The sequence below is a fragment of the Peromyscus eremicus genome, chromosome 11 (genome assembly GCF_949786415.1).
Source record: "Peromyscus eremicus chromosome 11, PerEre_H2_v1, whole genome shotgun sequence".
Taxonomy (NCBI): domain Eukaryota; kingdom Metazoa; phylum Chordata; class Mammalia; order Rodentia; family Cricetidae; genus Peromyscus; species Peromyscus eremicus.
Window position 1 is genome coordinate 66,394,789 of NC_081427.1, and position 23,006 is coordinate 66,417,794.

Below are 23,006 nucleotides of genomic sequence, written 5' to 3' on the forward strand. Positions count from 1 at the left end.
GGTCCTTAAGTGGATCTGGAAGAATGTTTCCAAGGAGGATTATCTGAGGGGGAGGGTCAAGACGACCAATGAAAGTTAATGGAGTCATATTGAAGACTATGAGTCTGGATAGAATAAAAGACAGGAAAGAAGACAGCTACTTTCAGAGGTTCCTGCCTGGCTCTGCTTCTTGCCCACCATATATGAATTTTTCCACCCTGACCTCCATGTTGTGAATGCTGAGATCTGACAAGGTAAGGAAAACACCTTTTCCTGGATCATGTTTCTGGGAGGGATTAGTGTAAAACCCCAAGAAGATTAAATCACAGCTGTGTAGGAATGGTCACCACCCCTTACTTTGTGGAAGATGAAGCACAGTAAGCAAAATACACTTGTCATGGTTGTTCTTGGTTCCCAACTTAACTAGACATGGATTAACTACAGTCCTAAAATGGAGGGCACAATTGTGAGACATGTTTTTCTTAAGTAGGTAGATTCACTTCAAGTACAGAGTTTGGAGGTTAAAAGACACAAACATTTAAGCAGGATCTCAAGACCTGAAGACACACGCCTTTAATCTAGATCTTGAGGCTGGAAGACACACCCTAAATTGAGCCACGCCTTCTGCTGGAAGCCCTATAAGAAGACATGGAAGAAGGAAGCCGTCGATCTTTGCCTGCTTGCCCTCACCTTGCCACAAGTCCATTACTTCACTGGCATTAGAGAACATCTCAGAATTCCAGCATATACTGAAGACCAGCCGACCCATCCAACCTCCTGGATGAGGTGAAGAGAAAATAATTCCTGGTTCTTAATTTTGGATCCAGTTTAACCTTCAAACTACCTCCAGAAGAAATGTCAGGGGATGGGATAGCCCAGAGATGGGACTACACGCAGATCAGCGTCCAGAATTTGTCCTACAAGTGGACCATCAGCAACTTCAGTTTTATTCTGGAGGGAATGCGGGGACACATTAGAAGCCCAACTTTCTCAATAGGAGCCAATGAGAAATGGTATTTGAAAATACACCGGGACGAGATCAATGAAGAAAGGACAACTTACCTGTCAGTTTACCTGATGTTGCTCAGCTGTCCAAAGAATCATGTTTGGGCAAAGTTCCAGTTCTGGATCGAAACCGCGGAAGGAGAGGAAACACGAAGTATGAAGAGCCCAAAAGCCTTTGTGTTTGTGCCATACTACAGCTGGGGATTCAAAAACTTCATTCGTAGAGATTTCCTCTTGTCCCATGCCGACTGGCTTCTCCCAGATGACAAGTTCACCCTCCACTGCAAGGTGAGCATGGCCCAGGACTCCTTTAGCATCTCCGACCAGAACAGGAAGCCAGGGATTCAGGTTCCCAAGTGCACACTGGCAGATGAGCTAGGAGAGCTGCGGAAGAATTCCCGCTTCACAGACTGCTGCCTGTTGGTAGGTGGCCAGGAATTCCGGGCTCACAAGGCCATTTTAGCAGCTCGCTCTCCAGTTTTCAGAGCCCTGTTTGAACATGACATGGAGGAGAGCAAAAGGAACCGTCTTGAGATCCATGACCTGGAGCCACAAGTCTTCAAGGCAATGATGGACTTCATTTACACCGGAACAGCACCAGACCTGGACAGCGTGGCAGATGCTGTGCTGGCAGCTGCTGACAGGTATGGCCTGGAGCGTTTGAAGGTCATGTGTGAGGATGCCCTCTGCAGGGACCTCTCTGTGGAGAAAGCTGCCCACACTCTCTTCCTGGCTGACTTCCACAGCGCAGGGCAGCTGAAAACCCAGGCACTGGATTTCATTACAGCTCATGCCTCTGAGGTCTCTGAGACCTCAGGCTGGAAGGCAATGGTGGGCTCATATCCCAACTTAGTGGCTGAAGTATACCGCTCCTTGGCTTCTGCTAACCGCCCTCTCCTGGAGCCCCCGCTCAAACGCCTGAAGAATTCCTAGGACCTGGGCAGCTGTGACCTACATGTGTCTCTCAGAAGCAGCAGCCAGTGTTGTTGCCAATGACACCTGGGTAAACTATATGGAATGTGTGGAGCATTTACTGTGAATGTGGGGAAAGACAGCATGGTGGTTCCGGCTTTAATACAGCTGTAAATGAGTTGAACCGCAGGTTGGGGGAGGAGGAGCGATAGACTCTGGTATACTCTACCCTGTTGCTGTACCGGTTTAATTTTTGTCCAATGAACTGGAAACTGGGATTCAGTTTTGATGCCGGTCCCAAGCATATCCCAACAGGGTTTCTTTGGAGAAACCTGTCTGGATTGGACTGAGCAGAACATATGTATGATCAAAGGCTCAGCAAAGGAGAAAATAAACATGAGTGTTTGCTTACAAGAGACGGTGAAGAGAAAGAAGACATTTTTTTTTTTTTTTCTACAAACTCACTTTGTGGGGCCTGGAGAGATGACTCCGTTGGTGAAAGCAATTGTTGCAGAGGACCCTTGTTCAGTCCTCCTCTGGTCGCCATGGGCTCATCGATCTCTGTAGACCCTACCTTACCCCAAAAATGTAAAATGAATAAAAATTTTAAAATAAAAATTTCTTTTTTTTTTCTGTTATGGGTCATGTTGTAGCTTTTTCATTCTTTAAAGTTTCATTTCAATATCCATCCACCACTACCTCCCCCAAACTCCCTCTGGTGCCTCCACTTCGTCTCCTTCCCAACTTCATGTTGTGTTTTTTATTTTCATTCTTCCTTGGGGACGTGGCCACTGGTAGGTTACTTATGCCCCAGTGGATGGTCACATACCATGGACCCATTTGCAACACTAGCCGGATTTAGGGGTCTTTAATACCAAGAAACTGCCAAAAATTCTTTTTTTGGGGGGGCGTGGTTTCAAGACAGGGTTTCTCCGTGTAGTTTTGGTGCCTGTCCTGGATCTCGCTCTGTAGACCAGGCTGGCTTTGAACTCACAAAGATCCACATAGCTCTGCCTCTCTAGTGCTGGGATTAAAGGCGTGTGCCGCCGCCTAGCTGCTGCCAAAAATTTTTAACAAGTAGAATTTTGTATTATTGCCAGCTTCCATTCATTTCTATCAAAGGAGGCTTCTCATTTCTTTGTTTGCTTGCTTGAGACAGGTTGACATAGAACTCACAATGTAGCCCAAGCAAGCCTGATAACGATCCTGCCCCAACCTTCTGAATGCATACATACAGGCATGAGTGACTAGGCCTAGTTCAAGGCAAGTTAAGAGACTTGTCATGAATGAATACTTCTTTTTTAAACATTTATTTATGTATTTGTGAAGTGGTGTACATATATTAAGGTCAAAGAATAACTCTGGAGGAGTAGGATAGGAATCCAGAGGCAGGAGCTGACTCAGAGACCTTGGAGGAATGCTGCTTACTGTGTTGCTCCTTACAGCTTGCTCAACCTGCTTTCTTATAAAAGGCAAGCTCACTGGTCCAGGTGTGGCCCCACTCGCAATATATTGGGCCCTCCAACATCAATCACTAATTTAAAAAGTTATCCTCCAGGCTTGCCTATAGTCCAGTCTTATGGAGGCATTTTCTCAGACTGTGTTGATTTAAAAACTAGCCAGAACATAGAGTAAACCCACACAGTTGTTTACATATATACACGTATGTATTATAGATTAGGATCCACATATGAGGGAGAACATGAGGTGACCTCAATTAATATTATACATGAGTCCACCCACTTTCCTGCAAATTTTGTGGTTTCAGTTTTCTTTAGAGCTGAATAATATTTCATTTTCATATATACCAGATTTTGACTATCTGTTGCTGAACCTGTAGATGGCTTCTATGTCCTTACTATTATACACAGTGGGGCAATAAACATGGATGTTTAAATATCTCTATGGTAGGCTATGGAGTTCTTTGGACATATGTCAGGAGTCGAATAGCTGAGTCATATGGTAGTTCTCTTTTTAATTTTTGATGAAATTCAAAACTGATTTCCATAATGCCTGTATTAACTTGCAACCCCACCAGCACTGAAGAAGGTTGGTTCCTCGTTCCCACAGCCTTTCCAATATTTGTTGACAGATTTATTGATGACAGCCATTCTGACTGGATGAAGTGGTATCTCAACAGAGTCCATAGCCCACAGAATGGGAGAACATGTTTATTATACTTCAGATTGTTGCACCCCATTTCACAAAAACCCAGAGACCACCAAGGAGCCAGTTTACAATGCAAGTCCATAAGGGTCCCTTTATTGTCAGGTTCAACCTGGGCCACACATGGCAGATGGAAGGAAATGTGGCAGCGGCCATGAGCCCAGGTGTAGAGAGTTTTTATAGGGAAAAAAACTGCAAGCTGGGAATCGGCAACTTGGGATTGGGTAGAAGGGATATGGGGCAAGGTGACTTTTTGAAACTATTGGTCTAGACTTTGGGCTCAAAACCACATTTGAAACCATTGGGTTAGACTTTTGGCGGGGACCACAACCTGCTGAATAGGATTGTCTGGACTGCTTAGCAGTATTATCTAGATAACTTCAAGGGCCATAAACCGCAGACAGGATGTCTGCAGGAGGATACTGCTCTGTATCTGTTCCAGTTGTCATGGCACATTCCTGAGGTCCTTCCTGGAACTGAGTACAGCAGGCGGTCTAAGATGGTAGCCCTACCCTAAGATGGAGTCTATATTGCCTTCACAATATAAGGAACTAATATACAGAATTTACAAAGTATTCCAGAAATTAAATACTAAGGAAATAAAACTGCCAATTAGCAAATGGACTAATGAATTGAATAAACAGTTTTCAAAAGAAGATATAACTATTTTTAATTCTTCTTTTGGGGGGTGGATTGTTTCAAGACAGTGTCTTCCTGTAGCCTTGGCTGTCCTGGAACTAGCTCTGTAGATCAGGCTGGCCTGGAACTCAGAAATCCACTTGTTTCTGCCTCCCGAGTGCAGGGAAGAGTCTCAATCAAGGATTGTTTGGGTTAGGTTGGCTCCTGGGCACATCTGTAGGTGATTATCTTATGTTAATTGAGGTGGGAGGTCTGCCTACTGTGGGTGGCACCATGGGAAGACAGGGGACCTTGGATTGCATCAGGGTAGAGAAAGAGAGCTAAACATTAGCATCCATGCATTGATTCACTAGTCTCTGACCTTGGCTGTGTAAATATTGTGAACAGCTGCTACAAGTTCCTGCCACCTTAACTTCCCACAGTGATGGACTGTAACCGGGAACGCTGAGTCAAATAAGCTTTTTCTCCTCTAAGTTGTCAGGATATTTTACTTAACCCCAGATGATGCTCCCATCCTGCTTCTCTCACTGTCCTTCTCATTTTCTAAGTAGGAGCTTCATTTTAGCAGCTGCTCAGATGGAAAACTTTAGGGGTAATTTTGACTCTTACCTTTGTCTTATATCTCAGGCAACTGATTAGACACTCCATTGGCTCTGACCTTAAAATGTGTTTATCTTTCTACTACTTTTTTGCTCACCTCCTCTGCTACAAATCCTGTCCGAACAGCCGCTATCTTTACTTGCTCAATTACAGTAATCTCCCAGGGAGTCTTAGTCTTGCTTTGCTTCCAGTCTTGGTCTGAATGCAGCCATCAAAGCGACCCACTGAGCCTTAGCAAAGGCCTGAAACCCAAGCTGTACAGCTCTTGTCCTCCCTATTAGGCTGCCTGTGCCTCTCTGGCCTTACTGAACTTCTCTTCTCTTAAACTCCACCCACCCACACTTAGGGCTTTGCTTTCTTGAAATCACGATATATATATATACATAGGATAGCTGAAAAGATCTTTTACAGTAAAGCAACTTCTGGAGGCATCACCATCCTTGACTTCCAGCTCGACTATAGAGCTATAGTAATAAAAACAACTTGGTATTGGCATAAAAACTTACATGTGGACCAATGGAATTGAACTGAAGATGCTGACATTAATCCACACACCTATGAACACCTGATTTTTGATGAAGAAGCCAAAATTGTACAATGGGAAAAAAGCATCTTCAACAGATGGTAATGGCATAACTGGATGTCAACATGTAGTAGATTGCTAATAGATGCATGTCTATTGCCATGCACAAAACTGAAGTCCAAGTGGATCAAAGACCTCAACATAAATATAGCTACAGTGAACCTGATAGAAGAGCAAGTAGGAAGTAGCCTAGAATGCTCTGGTTCAGGAAAACACTTCCTAAATATAACACCAGTCACGCAGACACTGAGAGCAACAATTAATAAAGGAGATTTTCTGAAACTGAGAAGCTTCTGTAAGGCAAAGGGCATGGTAAATAAGACAAAATGACAGCCCACAGAATGGGTAAAGATCTTCACCAATCCTATATCTGACAGAGGGCTGATTTCCAAAATATATAAAGAATTCAAGAAACTAGACATCAAAATACCAAACAATCCAATTAGAAAATGAGCTACAAATCTAAACAGAGAAATCTCAACAGAAGAATCTCAAATGGCCAAAAGACATTCAAGGACTTGTTCAACATTCTCAGTCATCAGGGAAATGGAAATCAAAGCAACTCTGAGATACCATCTTACACCTGTCAGAATGACTAAGATCAAAAATACTGATGACAGGTTATGTTGGAGAGAATGAAGAGCAAGGGGAACAATCCTCCACTGTTGGTGGGCATGCAAATTTGTAAAGCCATTTGGGAAATCAGTACAGTGACTTCTCAGAGAATTGAGATTCAGTCTACCTCAGGACCTAAAGATACTACTCTTGGGCGTATACCCAAGGGGTGCCCAATCATACCAGAAGGACACTTGATAAACTATGATCATAGCAGCAGTGTTCATAACAGCCAGAACCTGGAAACAACCTAGATGTCTCTCAACGGAAGAATGGATAAAGGAAATGAGGTACATATACACAATGGAGAACTACTCAGCTGTAAAAAAATATATCATGAAATTTGCTGGCAAATGGATGAAACTAGAAATACCATCTTGAGTGAGGTATCCAGACTCAGAAGGACAAACATGGTATGTATTCACTCATAAGTGGATAGTAGATGTAAATCAAAGGGTAATCAGACTACAATTCACAGCTCCAGAGAAGCTAGGAAATAAGGAGGACCTTAAGAGGGACTCATGGATCACCCTGAAAGGGGAAACAGATGAGCTATCTATTAGTAAACTGAGACTCAGGGGTGACAATGGAGGGTAGGTGATTGGTGATGAGAACATGAGGGAAGAGGATGGTCAAGCTGATGGAGGGATGGAGTAGGAGAGCATGAAAGTGATATCTTGATAGAGGGAGACATCATGGGGATAGGGAGAAACCTGGTGCTAGGGAAATTCCCAGGAATCTACAAGGATGACCCCAGATTAGATTACTAGCAGTAGTGGAGAGGGTGCCTGAACCTGCCTACACTGGTAATCAGATCAATAAATACCCTGTCATCATAGAGCCTTCATCCAGTAACTAATGGAAGTAGATACAGAGATTCACGACCAAGCACCAGGCCAAGCTCCAGGAATCCAGTCAAAGAGATGGAAGAGGGATTATATGAACAAGGGGGTCAAGATCATGATGGGGAAGTCTACAGAGACAACTGAACCAACTTGTAGGAACTCACAAACTTTCGACCGACAGCTGTGGAACCTGCATGGGACCAGACTAGGCCCTCTGTATACGGGAGACAATTGCTTAGCTTGGTCTGTTTGAAGAGTCCCTGGCAGTGGGATCAGGATCTATCCCTGGTGCATGAGCTGGCTTTCTGGAGCCCATTACCTATTGTTGGATGCCTTGCTTACCCTTGATGCAAAGGGGGGTGCTTGGTCCTGCCTCAACTGAATGTACCAGGCTTTGCTGACTCCCCATGGGAGGCCTTACCCTTTTGGAGGAGGGGATGGGGGATATGGGGGTGGTGGTGGAAGGAGGGATGAGAGGGGTATCTGTGGTTGGTATGTAAAATATAGAAATACAAATAAAAATTAAGAAAATTAAGAATACAGACATCTATCAGTGACTATAACAAAAATGTAAATATGAAAAATAAAGTAATACAAATATACTAAACTGTGTAAAGATGGAAAATACCCAGAGAGTCTGGATACTGTGTATTATTGTGTTGTCTTTTGGATTTTTAACTGCAGAGAGACATTTGAATTAGGAACTGCTAAGTTAAACTAACATATATATCTTAAAGGTATCTCAACTTCAAAATTTGGATCTAAGGATATGTTGTTTTGGAAAAGAAGTTCTGCTTTTGTTTCTACAGAGGATGAGAACCTTTGGGTTGCTTCCAGGCTAATATGGTTTGATCAACCAAGACCCCCCTGAAGGTCTCAGATGACAGCCATGGCCCAGATGATGCATTATCCAGAACAGCTTTAAGGCAACTGGCTGAGATGATACAGCCTCACAGACTACTAGAGCCAAGATTTAACTATAATTTTGAATTTTCTCAGGATGCTCATAAGATTGCCAGCAACCCTAATCAGCAGGTAGTAGTATGAAAAGCTATGCCCAAATTCCCAGAATATTATTATGAATGTTTGTTTTTATTTAAAGGGGGTTGATTATAAATTCAATCTCTTCTTAAAGAAAAAAGAGAAATATGATATAAAAATGATAAAAAAGATATTATTGAATATACTTTGGTCCAAAAAACAACTGTTAATCTTAAAACACTTTACATTGATATGGATTTGGTTTATTGATACAAATTTAAGGTCGATTTTTTATACTGTATGTTATTTCTACTCTTGTTTAAAGTATTATGTTTATGCAACTCATTTAAAATTGTAATGTATATTTAGGAAATACAGAATAATAGTCATCTATGATAATCAAACTTATAGTCATATTTGTTAATTTTTTAGGTGTACAAAGTTATATTTCAATTAGATAGATAATATTCAAACATTTCAAAGAACTACAGAATGTGGCTTTTAAAATGTTTTGAGAACTTAGACTTTTCTGGATGTGAGACACATCTGCTCCTGATAGTATCAATTACTTCAAAGAGGATGATGGGCATCAAAGAAACTCATTATGGAGTTTGATTATAGTATGGAAAAAGCTAGCCATTTTGGTAAGAAACTATTTTGCCTGGACTGCTTGACAATATGTTGTATAAAATGGACATGCTGGACCCACAGGAAGGTGACCACTGAGCTTTGCCCAAACAAGATGAGATGGTCCTTTAGGTTCCTGCTTCACAGAAGAAACTGACAGGCTGAAGATAGATTCCCCAACGTTACAAAGGAATGTCTCTGTCATTTCTAGAATCATGGAAGTTTCTTCCAATGTATCCTGTTTACTCAGACAATGTTATATCCTTCTGGGGTCTTTGATGGAGTTGAAGACTTGATAGTTAAAGTTTTCCTTGGTCATGATAAAAGGTAAGTTAGATATGAAAATTTAGACTCACAAATATAGGATAGATGATAGAGTATTTTCTTTAATTTTGCCAAGTACAAATAGACTAGATATTGTAATTCTTGCTTGATAACTGTTTTGTTATACATAATTTTACTATGTTCAAGTTAAAACCATCCTTTTTGATAGACAGAAAAAGGGAAGTGTTGTGGGATGGTCTTTCTGTATGCTGTGAATATGTGTTGCTACCATTGGTTAATAAAGAAGCTACTTTGGCTTATGGTAAGACAGGTTGTAGCCAGGTGTGAAATTCAAGCAAGAGACAGGGAGAATAAGGGTGGAGTCAGAGCAGATGCCATCCAGATGCCAAAGGAACAAGATGCCAGCAGACTGGTAACACCATGGCCATGTGGCAAAATATAGATTAAAATAAATGGGTTAATTTAAGATGTCAGAGCTAGCTAGCAATAAGCCTGAGCCATAGACCAAACAGCTTGTGATTTAAAACAAAAGAGTAGTTCGTTTGGCAAGCGAGTCTCTCTTGGGAAAAACTAAATTTTCATTTGCAAGTGGTTTTTAACTGGAAATAGCTTCTGGGTTAAGGATGGGGGCATGTGTCCACTTACCTTTCAGCTCTAGGACCCCATCTGGTGCAGCCTGTCCAGGCCCTGAGCATGCTGTGTCAGTCTCTGTGAATGCATATGTGTGTCAATCTTGTTGATTTAGAGGGCCTTCTTTTTCCTCTGTGTCCTCTATCCCATCTGGCTCTTAAACTCTCTACTTCCTCTTCATCAGAGTTCCCTGAGCCCTGAGTGCAGTGATATGATTGAGGTGTATATGATGGAGGCTGTGTCTTCCTGGTGATTTGGTGATTTTATTTAGATTGCCTCCATATATGAATATATTTGGGGACACATCTACTGTATTAGGTTTCTACACTACCTCTCAAATGTTCCTTACTTTTAGCTGTGCTCCCTCCATATTACCTCCCTCATTCCCCTTTTGCCTCCCCCTGATTGACCCTCTCATTTCACCTCTGCACCCCATCCCTTTATAACTATCTATTCTATTTCCCTCTCATAGGGAGCCCTATCCCTACCCCTAGACCCTTCCACTATATGTAACCTCTGTGGTTCTATGGATTGTAGTTTGGTTATTGTAGCTTAGAGTTAATAGCTAATATTCATATATAAGAGAATACATCCTATATTTGTCTTTCTGGTTCTGAGTTTCCTCACTTAGGATGGTATTTTTCTAGTTCTACTCATTTACCTGTGAATTTCATAATTTCATTTGTTTAACTGATGAGTAATGTTCCATTGTGGCAATGTACTACATTTTCTTTGTTCATTCATTTGTTGATGGGCATACATTGTTTCCAATTTCTGGCAATTATGAATAGAAGAGCAGGAACAAACATGGATGAGCAAATATCTCAGTGGTAAGATGGAGCATCCTTTAGATCTATGCCCAAGAGTGATACAGCTGGATCTTGAGGTAGATCTAGTACTAGCTTTTTGAGAAATCACCATATGATTTCCATAGCAGCTATAAAAGTTTGCACTCCCATGAGCAATGGATGAGTGTTCCTCTTACTCTGCATCTTTGGCAGCATGAGCTGTCATTTGTTTTATTTATCTTGGCCATTTTTACTGGTATAAGATGAAATCTCAAAGTAGTTTTAATTTGCATTTTCCTGATAACTAAGGATGTTGAACATTTCTTTATTTTCTTTTCATCCATTCGAGTTCCCTCTTTCGAGAATTCTGTTTGGATCTGTATTCCATTTTTAAATTAGGTTATTTGTTTTCTTGAAATAAAAATTTTTAAGTTCTTTATATATTTTGGATATTAGTCCTCTATCAGATGTATGTGTAGTTGGTAAAAATCTTTTCCAATTCTATAGGCTCCCACTTTGTTTGAATGATGGTATTCTTTACCATGCAGAAGCTTCTTAGTTTCACGAGGTCCCATTTATTAATTGTTGATCTTTGTGTCCATGCAATGACATTCTGTTCAGAAAGTCTTTCCCCATGCCAGTGAGTTTAAAACTATTTCCCACTTTCTCTTCAATCAGGTTCATTGTATCTAGTTTTATGTTGAGGTCATTGATCCATTATAGAGTCGGGTTTTGTTGACAGTGATGAGTATGAATCTACTTGGATTTTTGTACATGTAGCAGTCCAGTTTGACTAGCACCATCTGTTGAAAATGTGCTCTTTTTTCCAGTAAATATATCTAGCTTCTTTACCAAAAGTCACATATCCATATGTGTGTGGATTTATGTCTAGATCTTCAATTTGATTCCATTCATCAACATATCTGGTATTGTGCCAATAACATGCTGTTTTTATTACTATAGCTTTGCAGTATAATTTTAGATTAGGAATGGTGATATCTCAAGGAGTTCTTATATCATGCAGGAATGTTTTATCTGTCCTGGGCTTTTCCTATTGCCACATGAAGCTGAAAATTTGTCCTTTAAAAATCTTTAAAAAATTATGTTGGAATTTTGATGGCAATTGCAATGAATCTGTAGATTGCTTTTGGTAGGATCATTTTTACCATATTAATCCATATTACCACAAACATGGAAGATCTTTCCATCTTATGATATTGTTTTCAATTTCTTTCTTTAAAGATTTGAAGTTTTTAATCATACACGTCATTCACTTGCTTGGTAAGAGTTACCTAAAGATATTTTATATTATTTGAAGCTATTTGAAAGGTGTCATTTCCCTGATTTCTTTCTCATTCCATTTGACATTTGTATATAAGAGGGCTACTGATTTTTGTGAGTTAGTCTTATATCCAGCTACTTTGCTGAAAGTGTTCATCAGCTGTAAGATATCTCCTAGCAGACTTTGTAGGGTCACTTATGTGTACTATCATATCATCTGCAAATATTCTTTGACTTCTTCCCTTCCTATTGGTACCCTCTAGATCTCCTTTGCATGTTTCATTGCTCTAGCCAAGACTTCAGGTACTATATTGAATAAGTATGGAGAAAGTAGACAACATTTCTTGTCCTTGATTTTAGTGAAAATGGTTTGAATTTCTCACCATTTAAGTTGATGTTGTCTATGGGTTTGCTATAAAATTCCTTTATTCTTTTGAAGTATATTCCTTTCATCTGTAATCTTTTCGGGATTTTTATAATGAAGGGGTGTTGGATTTTGTCAAAGGCCTTTTCTGTATCTAATATGATGATCATGTGGTTCTTGTCTTTCAATTTGTTTATATGGTGGAATTATATATATTTATTTATGTAACTTGAAGTATGCCACATCTCTGGGATGAAGCATACTTGGTTAAGATGGATGATGTTTTTGATGTGTCCTTGGACTTGATTTGCAAGTACTTTATTGAGAATTTTTGCATGTATGTTGATAAGGGAAATTGGTCTATAATTCTCTTTCTTTTTTGGGTCTTTATGTGGTTTGGGTATCAGGTTAACTATGGCTTCATAAAATTGATTGGCAATGTTCCTTTGTTTCTATTTTGTGGAATAATTTGAGGAGTATTGCCCTTAACTCTTCTTTGAAAATCTGGTAGAATTCTATGCTAAAACCATCTAGCCCTGGGATTTTTTTTTGTTTTTTTTTGGTTGGGAAATTTTTAATGGTAACTGAAGCATTTATCTAATTATTCTTTATCAATTAAAAACTTGGGAGTCAGATATCAGGGTAAGAACCTAGTTTATCAGAGAGTTGGCAGAGAAGTGACCAGTGACCTCCTCTCTCTCTCCTTCCTTGATCCAAAAGGGCTGAGCATTTGTATAAGCCCCTCCCTACTACTTCCTGTGTTTCTCTATATGTCCTCAGTCCTGCAAAACCTCTATGGCTAATTTTGGTCAGTTAGTAGGTAGCTCTACCCTCTGATTCAAAGAACACTTTATTAGTAGTCTTTGGAGTGTCAGAGTGTGATCAAAATATTCTACAATACTTCCCCTTTTTGTCTAAATAAAGAGGGAAAGATTTAACTCTAAGAGAGTAAAGCTATATACAATAAGAATAAGTATCAGGTAAGAATTACATTCACAATATCCCATCCATTTTTATTTGGCAAATTCAGAGAAAATACTCCATTATCTATTCTATCTTGGTGAGTCCAATGTCTTGTACATAATTCACTTTCTATCCTAACTTATATTATTAACCCAAAACTGTCTTTTTAGATGTCAAAACATTTTCTTAGATAAACAATTTAAGCTTTTATGTCTCTCAACATTATACACTTTAAAATTCTTTGATAAGTTTCTTTTCTGAATTTGGTAACAAGGAAAACTATAACTACTATCTAGTATTCAATTCCATCAGAGAGCATAACACTACTTGAGTAAACAGGAAGTAGAGAGCAAACAATTTTCAAAACTATAAGAATGACAGAAACAGCTGGCTGTCTAGACAGTCACCCAAGGTTCCTCTGCAGCCTTGGGTCATTCATCTTCACACTATAGGCCTAGAATATCCGACAGACTTGTTTTTGTGAAGCAAGAATGTTTGAAGGACTGACCTACCTTATCTTGGCAAAATTTGACAGTCATCTTCTTTGGTGTCCTGCTTGTCCAATTTGCACAGCATATTGTCAACAGTCAAGGCAAAAGCAGTTTCTTGCACAGTGATTAACTTTGCCACAATGAAAGCAAACTCCATGTGGAGGTTCTTTGATGTCCATCATCTATTTTTGGAGTAAATTGTTGCTGCCAGGAGCAGACATGTCCCACTGTCATGAAAAGCCTTATGCTATTAAAACATCTTAAATGCCATAATCTTAGGTTTTTGAAGTGTTTAAAGACCACCTACCTATCTAAACTATATCTCTGTTTAAACTTGAGGACAACCGGGCGGTGGTGGCGCATGCCTTTAATCCCAGCACTCGGGAGGCAGAGCCAGGTGGATTTCTGTGAGTTCGAGGCCAGCCTGGGCTACCAAGTGAGTTCCAGGAAAAGGCGCAAAGCTACACAGAGAAACCTTGTCTTGAAAAACAAAAACAAAAACAAAAAAAATAAATAAATAAACTTGAGGACATATCTAACATGACTATAAGTTTGATTATTATAGATGACTAACTACTAACCTGTATTTCTTAATTATGCATTACATATTTAAATGAGTTGCCTAGCTACAATACCTTAAGCAAGAGTAGAAACAATTACATAGTATAGCAAAAGTAAATTTAAATTTGTATTAATATACAAAAATATCTTAAACAAGAGCCAAAACATATATAGAGTATGTTCTAACAAAAATAACCTTAAATTTGTATCAATACACAAAAATCCATGCCAATATAAAATATTTGAGACTAATAGTTGCATTTTAGTCTAAGAGTTGATTTAAAATCTACCCTTTTATATAAAAAATACCTTAATCAAGAATAGAAACATATATACAAAATATTATAACAAAAATAACCTTAAATTTGTATCAATATACAAAAATCAATACCAATGTAAAGTATTTAAGACTAGTAGTTGCTTTTTAGTCCAAAAATAGACTCAATAATCTACCGCTTTATTCTATCATTCCCATATCCCCCTATTTTCTTTTCAGAATTAGATCCCTGAATCTAATCTCCTTTGCTTAGTTTCCTCCCTGACTATGACCAAAAACAACTTGCAACCAACCCCCCTTAATGATGACAAGTATCCATAATCCATCAAATAACCAAAAACCACCCACCCCACCGCTTGGGAATATGAGCATCATGTTCTTAAAATAACTTCCTGTTGTCTAGGAGTGACAGTACCTTTAGAAGACACTGAGAAAACTGGGATAATGGTCAAGTCCTAGGAGAGCTAGTTGTTCTTCATTCTCCATGTGACTGGAAAGTGTAGAGCTTATCTGAAGTCCTGGCTGGAGTAGTCTATGAGGCTGGACCATCTTAGCTAACTGCCTTGAAATTGTCCTGTGCAGTTTGTAGTCCAAAGCTTATCTTTGGGTGGTGTTTGTCAGCTTAGTGGCATTACCACAATCCAGGTGGAATTGTCATTATGGATCCCCATCACCCTTTTGGAGACTTTAGGATTGACCATGGTTCACTGCAGAAAACTTAAAACACTTTAAATGTCATATGCAGCAGAAGTTAAAGGATCACAATTTGTTAAGTACATTAAGTACAAACTTAATTCCTAGGTACCTGTTTCAGACTCTAACCCAAAATCACGAACAGGAAGCTAGATGAAGCCTATTTTCAGACTTAGTTAGTGCTCTATATAACCATTAATGTCATGACAGAATGTTTAAATATTAATCTTATAAATTTTGAGATAATATTTATACCTCAGTAAAAGTTTTAAAAAGTCAAAATAAAACCGAAGAATTATGAGATCTGTGTCAATAGAAGAGTCCCTTAATTTTGGTTTTTCTTCTGTCTCATTCCAGATAGCTCTTCTTACATGAGACAAGAAATTTTTAATTTTCCTTTACCAAGAATGGTTGAGTTTCGAGAAAGAAAGAGTCCAACTCCAAAGCCAGCTTCACTTTTTAATTGAATTGGGACTACATAAAGACCATTAGTGTTTATGTGCCTGTAGAGAACAGCAGAAACAAACATTTGGGAAGCTTTATGAAATGTTATCCTGTTGGGAATGGGCTGTACCATTAGGCCAATTTACTCTTTTTCTTGGAACATTTTCTCTAGATGACTCATCCTTTTTCTTCAGACGTCTCATTTGTCCAGTGGTCTTCAGATTCCTTAGTTGGATGCTTTTATTCTCCTGGAGAGACAAAAACAAAACCCTTCCCAAACCCTAACTTTGGGGAGTTTCTCTTTTTGGCAGTTATATCAGATCAAATAAAAGGCATTAATTAGATTTAAGCTGTAGTAGTGTTTCTTTAATTAACGTGGATATCCTTGTGTTTGGTAATAGATGTTAAGGATTGCAATGTCCTCTTGGTGGATTTGGTAAGTACCTACATATTTATCTTCTCCCCATTTTTCCTTTTATTGAAAATAGATACTTTTCTCACACAATATATCCTGCTTAATTTCCCTTCCCTCTACCCCTCCCAGTTCCTCCCAACCTTCCCTCCCTTCTCAATTCACTCCCATTCTGTCTTTCATTGGAAAATAACAGGCTTCTGATAAAGTAAAATATAATAAGATGAAGCAAAAACTGTCATATCCAAGTCAGACTCAGCAAACCAACAGGAGGAAAGAGTCCCAAGAGTAAAGAGACCCACTTGTTCTCACAGCTGTAGTATATACGTACAGGACTTTGTGAAGACCCATGAAGGCCCTGTGCTTGCTGTTTCAGTCTCTGTGAGGTCATATGTATCTTGCTCAGTTGATTCAGAGGACCTTAGTCTCCTGGTGTTCTCCATCCCCTCTGGGTCTTATAATCTTTTTGCTTCCTCTTCCCTAAGATTCCCTGAGCTGTGAGGGGAGGGATTTGTTGGAGACCCCCTATTTAGACTTTCTCCACAATACTGTCTGTCTGTCTGTGGGTCTCTGCATTTGTTCATATCTGCTGCCAGAGGAAGCCTCTCTGATGATGACTGATTTATGAGTGTAGCAGAATATCAACAGGGTTCATTCATTTTTTATTTTTATTTTTTTAGACTGGTAGTATTTGTTTTTTATCCCAGGTCTCTGGGCTATCTAGCTTCTGGTTCTTGGTTACCCAAGCAGTGTCAGGTATGGGTCCCTTCTCATGGAGTGGGCTTTAAGTCAAATCAGACATTGGTTGGCTACTCTCATAATGGAATTTTCCCAGGGGCCTGACCTGAGAAGATTCCTCTCAGAGTCCTGGAGGAGATGCTATGTCCAGCGTGAGGTTATCTGAGGGAAAAGAATTTATGTACACCATGCTCTTTTGTCTGTTTACTTTATTTCTCTATGACAAAATTCTATCTATACAGCTTCAGCTCCATCCTCACATTCAGCTTCTCTCTGTACCCACTTTTCCTGTCCTCATAGTTTTAGTAAGCTCCTATGCTTTTGACCTCATTTTCATCCTCTGTTCCTTCATTTTCCATCTTTTCTTTCTTGCTCCTTACCCTGGCCCTGAGAAACTCTGCCTTCTTCTCTTCTCTCCAGCCACAGCTCTGCCTCACCAGGAATTCCACTCCAGTCTTTACTGTACTTGGTTATGCAAAAAGCCCTACTGTCCTGAGTCAATAGCTCTGCAATGCTTCTAGGCCTGAAGGAAGGGGATGGTCTGTGCTTCATTTGCACAAGAAACAAAGCTATGCATCTACAGCCACCTGTCTCCTAGGCTCTGCAGGGGTGTTAGATACCTAGTGGATCAGCAGTAGGTCTGAGAAGCTTAACTGTTTGCCATATGGTCTAGTAGTATATGAGCACACAAGAATTCCATAGCAGAAGACGGCTGATACAGTAAAAACTGGATAACACCAAATATTCCTTGATAAATGGCTTCCTCTAGAATAATGCCTTGACTTTTCTAGGTATAGCTTTAACATACAGCTGAATCTCTATAATTTGTTCTTGTGGCCCTCTGCACTCTCACAAATTCTGGGCCACCATTGCCCTAGATATCTTGCAGGCAGGACTGAATGTAGGTCAAAGGTTTTGTGGCTGGGTTGGTAACCATGTTTCTCTTTTTAACTGGGCTCTTTCCAAGTGGGGAGATCAGCTCCCCTAGAGCAGGGCTCCACATGGGTAGATTGTGCAAGAGAGACCTCGCGTGGGTTGAGGCCCCCTCATCAGAGCTTGGACCAGACTTATATTTATCTTTTTTAAAAAGATTCATTTTTAAATTTTATAGATATGAGTGTTTGCTGGCATGTAAGTCTGTACATTGTGTGTGTGCAGTGCCTATCAGAAATCAGAAGAAGATATTGGGTCCCCTGGAACTTAAGTTAGAGGCAAATGTGAGTTGCTGTATGGGTGCTGGGAACAGAACCTAGGTTTTCTTCAAGAGCAACAAGTGTTCTTAACCACTGAGCCATCTCTTCCATCCTTATATTTACCATTTTAAAATAAAAGCAGTAACAATATACTTTTAGACATTTTCAATAATACCATGCATTATTGCTAACAGAAATAATCATAATGTGTAATCTCTTGAATTTATTCTTTTTTCAACTTTTTTCTACTTTTATTGATTCTTTGCAGATTTCATATCATGTATCCCAATCCCACCCATCTCCTCCCCTACCCTCCACATCCAACTAGGCCCTTGCAACCCTGCACCAGACAAAATAAAATTTAAAAGAAAAATCAAAAACCAAACAAAGCAAAACAAACCAAAACCAAAACCAAAGCAACAAAAACCAAAACCTAAACAAAAACCCAACCAACCAACAACCCCCACCCCCAAAAAAGAACAGACTCTCATTATGGATGCTCTAGTGTGCCCATTCACTTGCAAGTGTTGATTGCCATGAGTCATAAGTCTGGTTCAAGGCCTCTGGCTTCTGCTGCACTGTTGATAATGGGCTCTCACTGGGGCTCCTCTTGGATATCCTGTTGTTGTCCTGTGTCTTGGAGATTCTGTGGTTTTAGATCTGTAGTTTCATCCCCTTCTCATGCTCAACAGTTCATAGATGAAGTGGATGTTGGGGTGGGCCAACTTGTAGCCTTGGTTCTGGGCCTGGGTGGTATCCAGGTTGGTCAGCCCGAAAGCTTTCCCCCATTGTCACCACCTGAGTGAGCTCTCCAGCACTGTCTCAGCTAGCCCACTCAATGCAGCCTGCAGCAAGGAGCAGGACCAGTTCTTTTGCACTGAGGCCCTTGAGTTTAGCTTATCTTCACTCACACCACTAGGTCCAGCTTCAATGTCTTGCCCAGGCAAGGTGTAGGGCCCTCTCTCTCAATTGCTGTAGAGGGAATACAGAGAGGGGCAGGATCAGCTCTCCCACTCTCATGCCCTCAGGACTGACTCACCTGGGGTCCCAAAAACAAGATCAGCTCTAGTGTGCTGCCAAGGTGGTGTGGAGGGTCCCTTCTCCTGTGTGCTGCAGCTGGTGTATGGCAGGGTTAGTTCTCCCACTCTTGTGACCTCAGGGCCAGCAAGTGGGTGGAGGAGGGCATCTTACCCTCACCCATGCCACCACATGGCAGATGAGGAAGAGTAGGGTCATATCTCCTGCTCTCATTCACTCAGGACCTGCTCACTTGCATCATCACCAACAGGGGTAGCTCTAGTGTACTGCCCAGGTGGGGTGCAGGGCCTGCTTTCCCATGTGCTGCAGCCTATGAAGGGCAAGGCTAGTTCTCTAACTCTCATGATGCCAGGGTAGGTTTGCCCAAATCCCCAACAACAGGTTCAGTTCTAGTGTGCTGCCCAGGTGTGTTGTATGCCCATGGTGAGGAGTGGGGCCATCGTTCCCAATTGCAGGGGGCCAGCTCTCCTGCTGCAGTATACAGTGAAGGGCAGGGCCAGCTAACCCAGGGCCAATGATGGGTGGGGCCAGCTCAGCACAGCCCTCTGATTTCAACCTGCTTGGTTCCTATGTCCACAGTGATAACACAGGACATGGAGATCAACACAGACCCTAGCCACAGCAGGACTACAGACTGAGACATGGCCCTCTTCAGCAGCCCTGGTCTAGACGACACCATGGCCCCAGGTGACAAACAGCACAGGCAACTCAGACCAGCATGGCCCTGGTGGCAGCATGGCTCCTGGACAGAATTTATTCTTTCTGTGTAAATAGTTTTGGATTTTTTGACTAACACTTTCCAAACTTTTACTCTTTATTTATCATGAAGTTTCTGGTAAAGGATGTTATTCTACTTTCTGTTTCTGAGTTTTACTTTTATAAATTTCACGCATAAGTAAGCTTATTGTAGCTGAAAGTTTTCCTTTGTCCTGCCTGGTCCGCAGGCTCCACACAGAGACTTATATAATTAAAACTGCTCGGCCATTAGCTCAGGCTAACCACTGACTAGTTCTTACACTTAAACTCAGCCCATTTCTGTTAATCTATATGTTGCCACATGTTCCGTGGCTTTACCTGTGTGTCATTACATGCTGCTCCCTGGACAGTGGGCTGGTGTCTCCTAACTCAGCCTTCCTCTTCCCAGAATTCTCCTGCCTATACTTCCTGTCTGGCTACTGAGCATTTTATTAAACCAGTGTACAAAAGCATTATTCCACAGCAGCTTATACAGCATTTTTGTCTTCTTGTGCCTTGCTTATTTCACTTAACATCCTCCACCTTAATCCAGCTCTTGCATGACAAGATATCATTTAGTTAGAGGTAAATACTAGGGCTGGAGAGATGGCTCAGAGGTTAAGAGCACTGACTGCTCTTCCAGAGGTCCTGAGTTCAATTCCCAGCAACCACATGGTGGCTCACAACTATCTGTAATGAGATCTGGCGCCCTCTTCTGGCTGGCAGGCATACATGCAGACAGAACACTGTATACACAATAAATAAATCTTTTAAAAAAATAGAGGTAAATACTACTACATTGTGCATTCTCCTTTGGTTATTCATGTAGTGATGGCCACTCAGGTTGCTTTCATGTTTTGGCTGTTAATAGTGTTGCAGAGAATATGAAAGAGCAGCTCCCTCTTTCATAGACTCAGGTTATTTTTCCTTTGATATATACCTAGTAGTGGGATTGTTTGATTACGTGATAGCTTTGTTTATAGTTTTTCAAGAACGATTCACCACTGTTCTCCATAAATGCTAGCGTAATTACCATACTGCTTTTGTTTGTTTGTTTGTTCTTTGTCTCTTTGTTGCCTCTTCCTCCTCCTCTTCTTCAATAACCATTCTGAAAAGTGTGAAGCTTCATTTTGTTGTGGTTTCCATGTGAATTTTTCTGATGATTTGTCTGGTTGAGTACTTTTGTCATAATGTACTAATATGTCAGGATTCTCTAGAGAACCATTAAAATGAGTGTGTGTGTGTGTGTGTGTGTGTGTGTGTGTGTGTGTGTGTGTGTAAAATGGGTATTTATTTGACTGACTTATGTATACCAATAGTGGCATCTTCACAGTGAAACTGAGAATCAGTAGCTGTTCAGTGAAAAGGGGCTGGATACCTCAGCAGTCCCAATCTGGCCCTGAAGACCTAGAGGATGCCTGGGAAGCCACTGTTTTGTAGTCCATGTTGGAGGGCTGAAGAATCTGGGTCCTGATAGCAGTCAAGGAAGATAGCAGCAGCAACACAGGAGCAGAGTTCAGGAACAGGGTGGATGCAAAGAAATGCAGACAAATGCTAAAGCTTTTCCTCTGGACCTCCTTATAACTGGGCTGCCACCACAGGGTGCTACCCATATTTAGGGTAGTTCTTCCCACTTTAACTAACCTAACCAAGACAATTCTTACAAGTGTTCCCAGGGCCTACCTTCTTGATTCCAGATCCAGGTAAGTTGACAACCAAGGTCTCTACAACTCTTTGCACTTTTTAGGACTCAGTCTTCAAGCAAGCTCTAGGAGCTGAGACAACAGGAGGGTTATTACCTAGGTGTCTTTCCACACTCTACTAGGGCAGCAGGTTTCAAAGTAGCAGGCTTGAGCTAATACAGCTGTGGTGGGTTTGTTCAATACGGGAGCTAAAGAATTTGAACTCGGCCTTGTGGGTTTCAAACAGTTTCCCTTGAGAGTAGGGAAAACCACAGATAACAGCATCTATTAGTCATTTAAATAATTTAAATTTAGTGTATGTGTGTGAATATGATCAAAACACACATGGAATCTGAAAATCAAAGAATACATGTTTTTTTAGATATTTATATTTTGAAAATATCATGCAATATATTTTGATCATTTTCTTTCCTCTCTCCTAACTCCTCACAGATGCTTGCCACGTCCTTACCCATTCCACTTCAGGTTTTCTCTCTTAGAAAAGCCTAAACCCTAAACCAAACTGAAGCAACAATAATAAAAAAAAAAGTACATACATGCAAAAAGCCAAGGAGTCTGATTTTTGTCGGCCAATTATTCTTGAGTCTGGGGCCTGCTCTGGAGTGTGGTTGATGTACCCTGTGTCACCCCATTGAAGAAAAGTGATATTTTCCTCCCTAGAAGATATCAGTTGCAAACAGCTTCTTATCTCGGGGTGGGACTTTGTGTCCACTTCCCCTTCTTTATGCTGGGAGTTTGTCTGTTTTGAACTTGTGTGCATCTTATTCATGCTGTCACAGTCTCTGTGAGTTCATGTTTGCATCACCCTGCTGAGTCTTGAAAAGAAGTTGGAGAGATTGTAAGAACCAGAGGTGGCTGATAAATAATAAAATGTTTTAAATTTACTTTTAGTAGTTTAAATTTTGTCATATCATATTTCTAAATTCTCATGGAGTAAAGTAAAATATTTTGATACATGAATACTGTGTGCAATGATCCAATCAATCATGGTGACTAACATAGCTATCAAAGTTTACCATTTCTAGTTGTCTTTGTATATTTTTAAACCATGTTACTTCTCTTTAAATTTTTTTCTATTGAGTTGTAGAGGTTCATTATGCATTTTGAGATAGTAATCATTTATATGTATTGTTTGAATATATTTCTTTTGATTCCATGGGCTTTCATTTCACTCTGCTTATTTTTTCCTTTACTATGTAGAAGCTTTTTAGTTCAATGTCATCCCTTTAGTATATTTTAAATGTTTATTGCTGTGTTGGCTTGTTTTATGTCAGTTTGACACAAGTTAGAGTATCTGAGAGGAAGGAACCTCGATTGAAAAACTGCTTCCTTAAGATTAGGGTTAAGAAAAGTCTGTAATACATTTTCTTAATTAGTGATGTAGGAGGGCCCAGCCCATTGTGAGTGTTGCCACCACTGGCTGGTGGTCCTGGATTCTATATGAAAGCAAACTGAGTA

At 40.3% G+C, this 23,006-nt stretch overlaps 1 protein-coding gene across 1 annotated transcript; it reads left to right on the plus strand.

Moving 5' to 3' along the window:
* The first annotated feature begins 318 nt into the window (after nucleotides 1-318).
* Nucleotides 319-1,917, plus strand: LOC131921572 (speckle-type POZ protein-like). Its single transcript, XM_059276305.1, has 2 exons — nucleotides 319-356; nucleotides 807-1,917. The coding sequence occupies exons 1-2, from the start codon at nucleotides 319-321 to the stop codon at nucleotides 1,915-1,917; spliced, it is 1,149 nt and encodes a 382-aa protein (XP_059132288.1).
* Nucleotides 1,918-23,006: the final 21,089 nt, after the last annotated feature.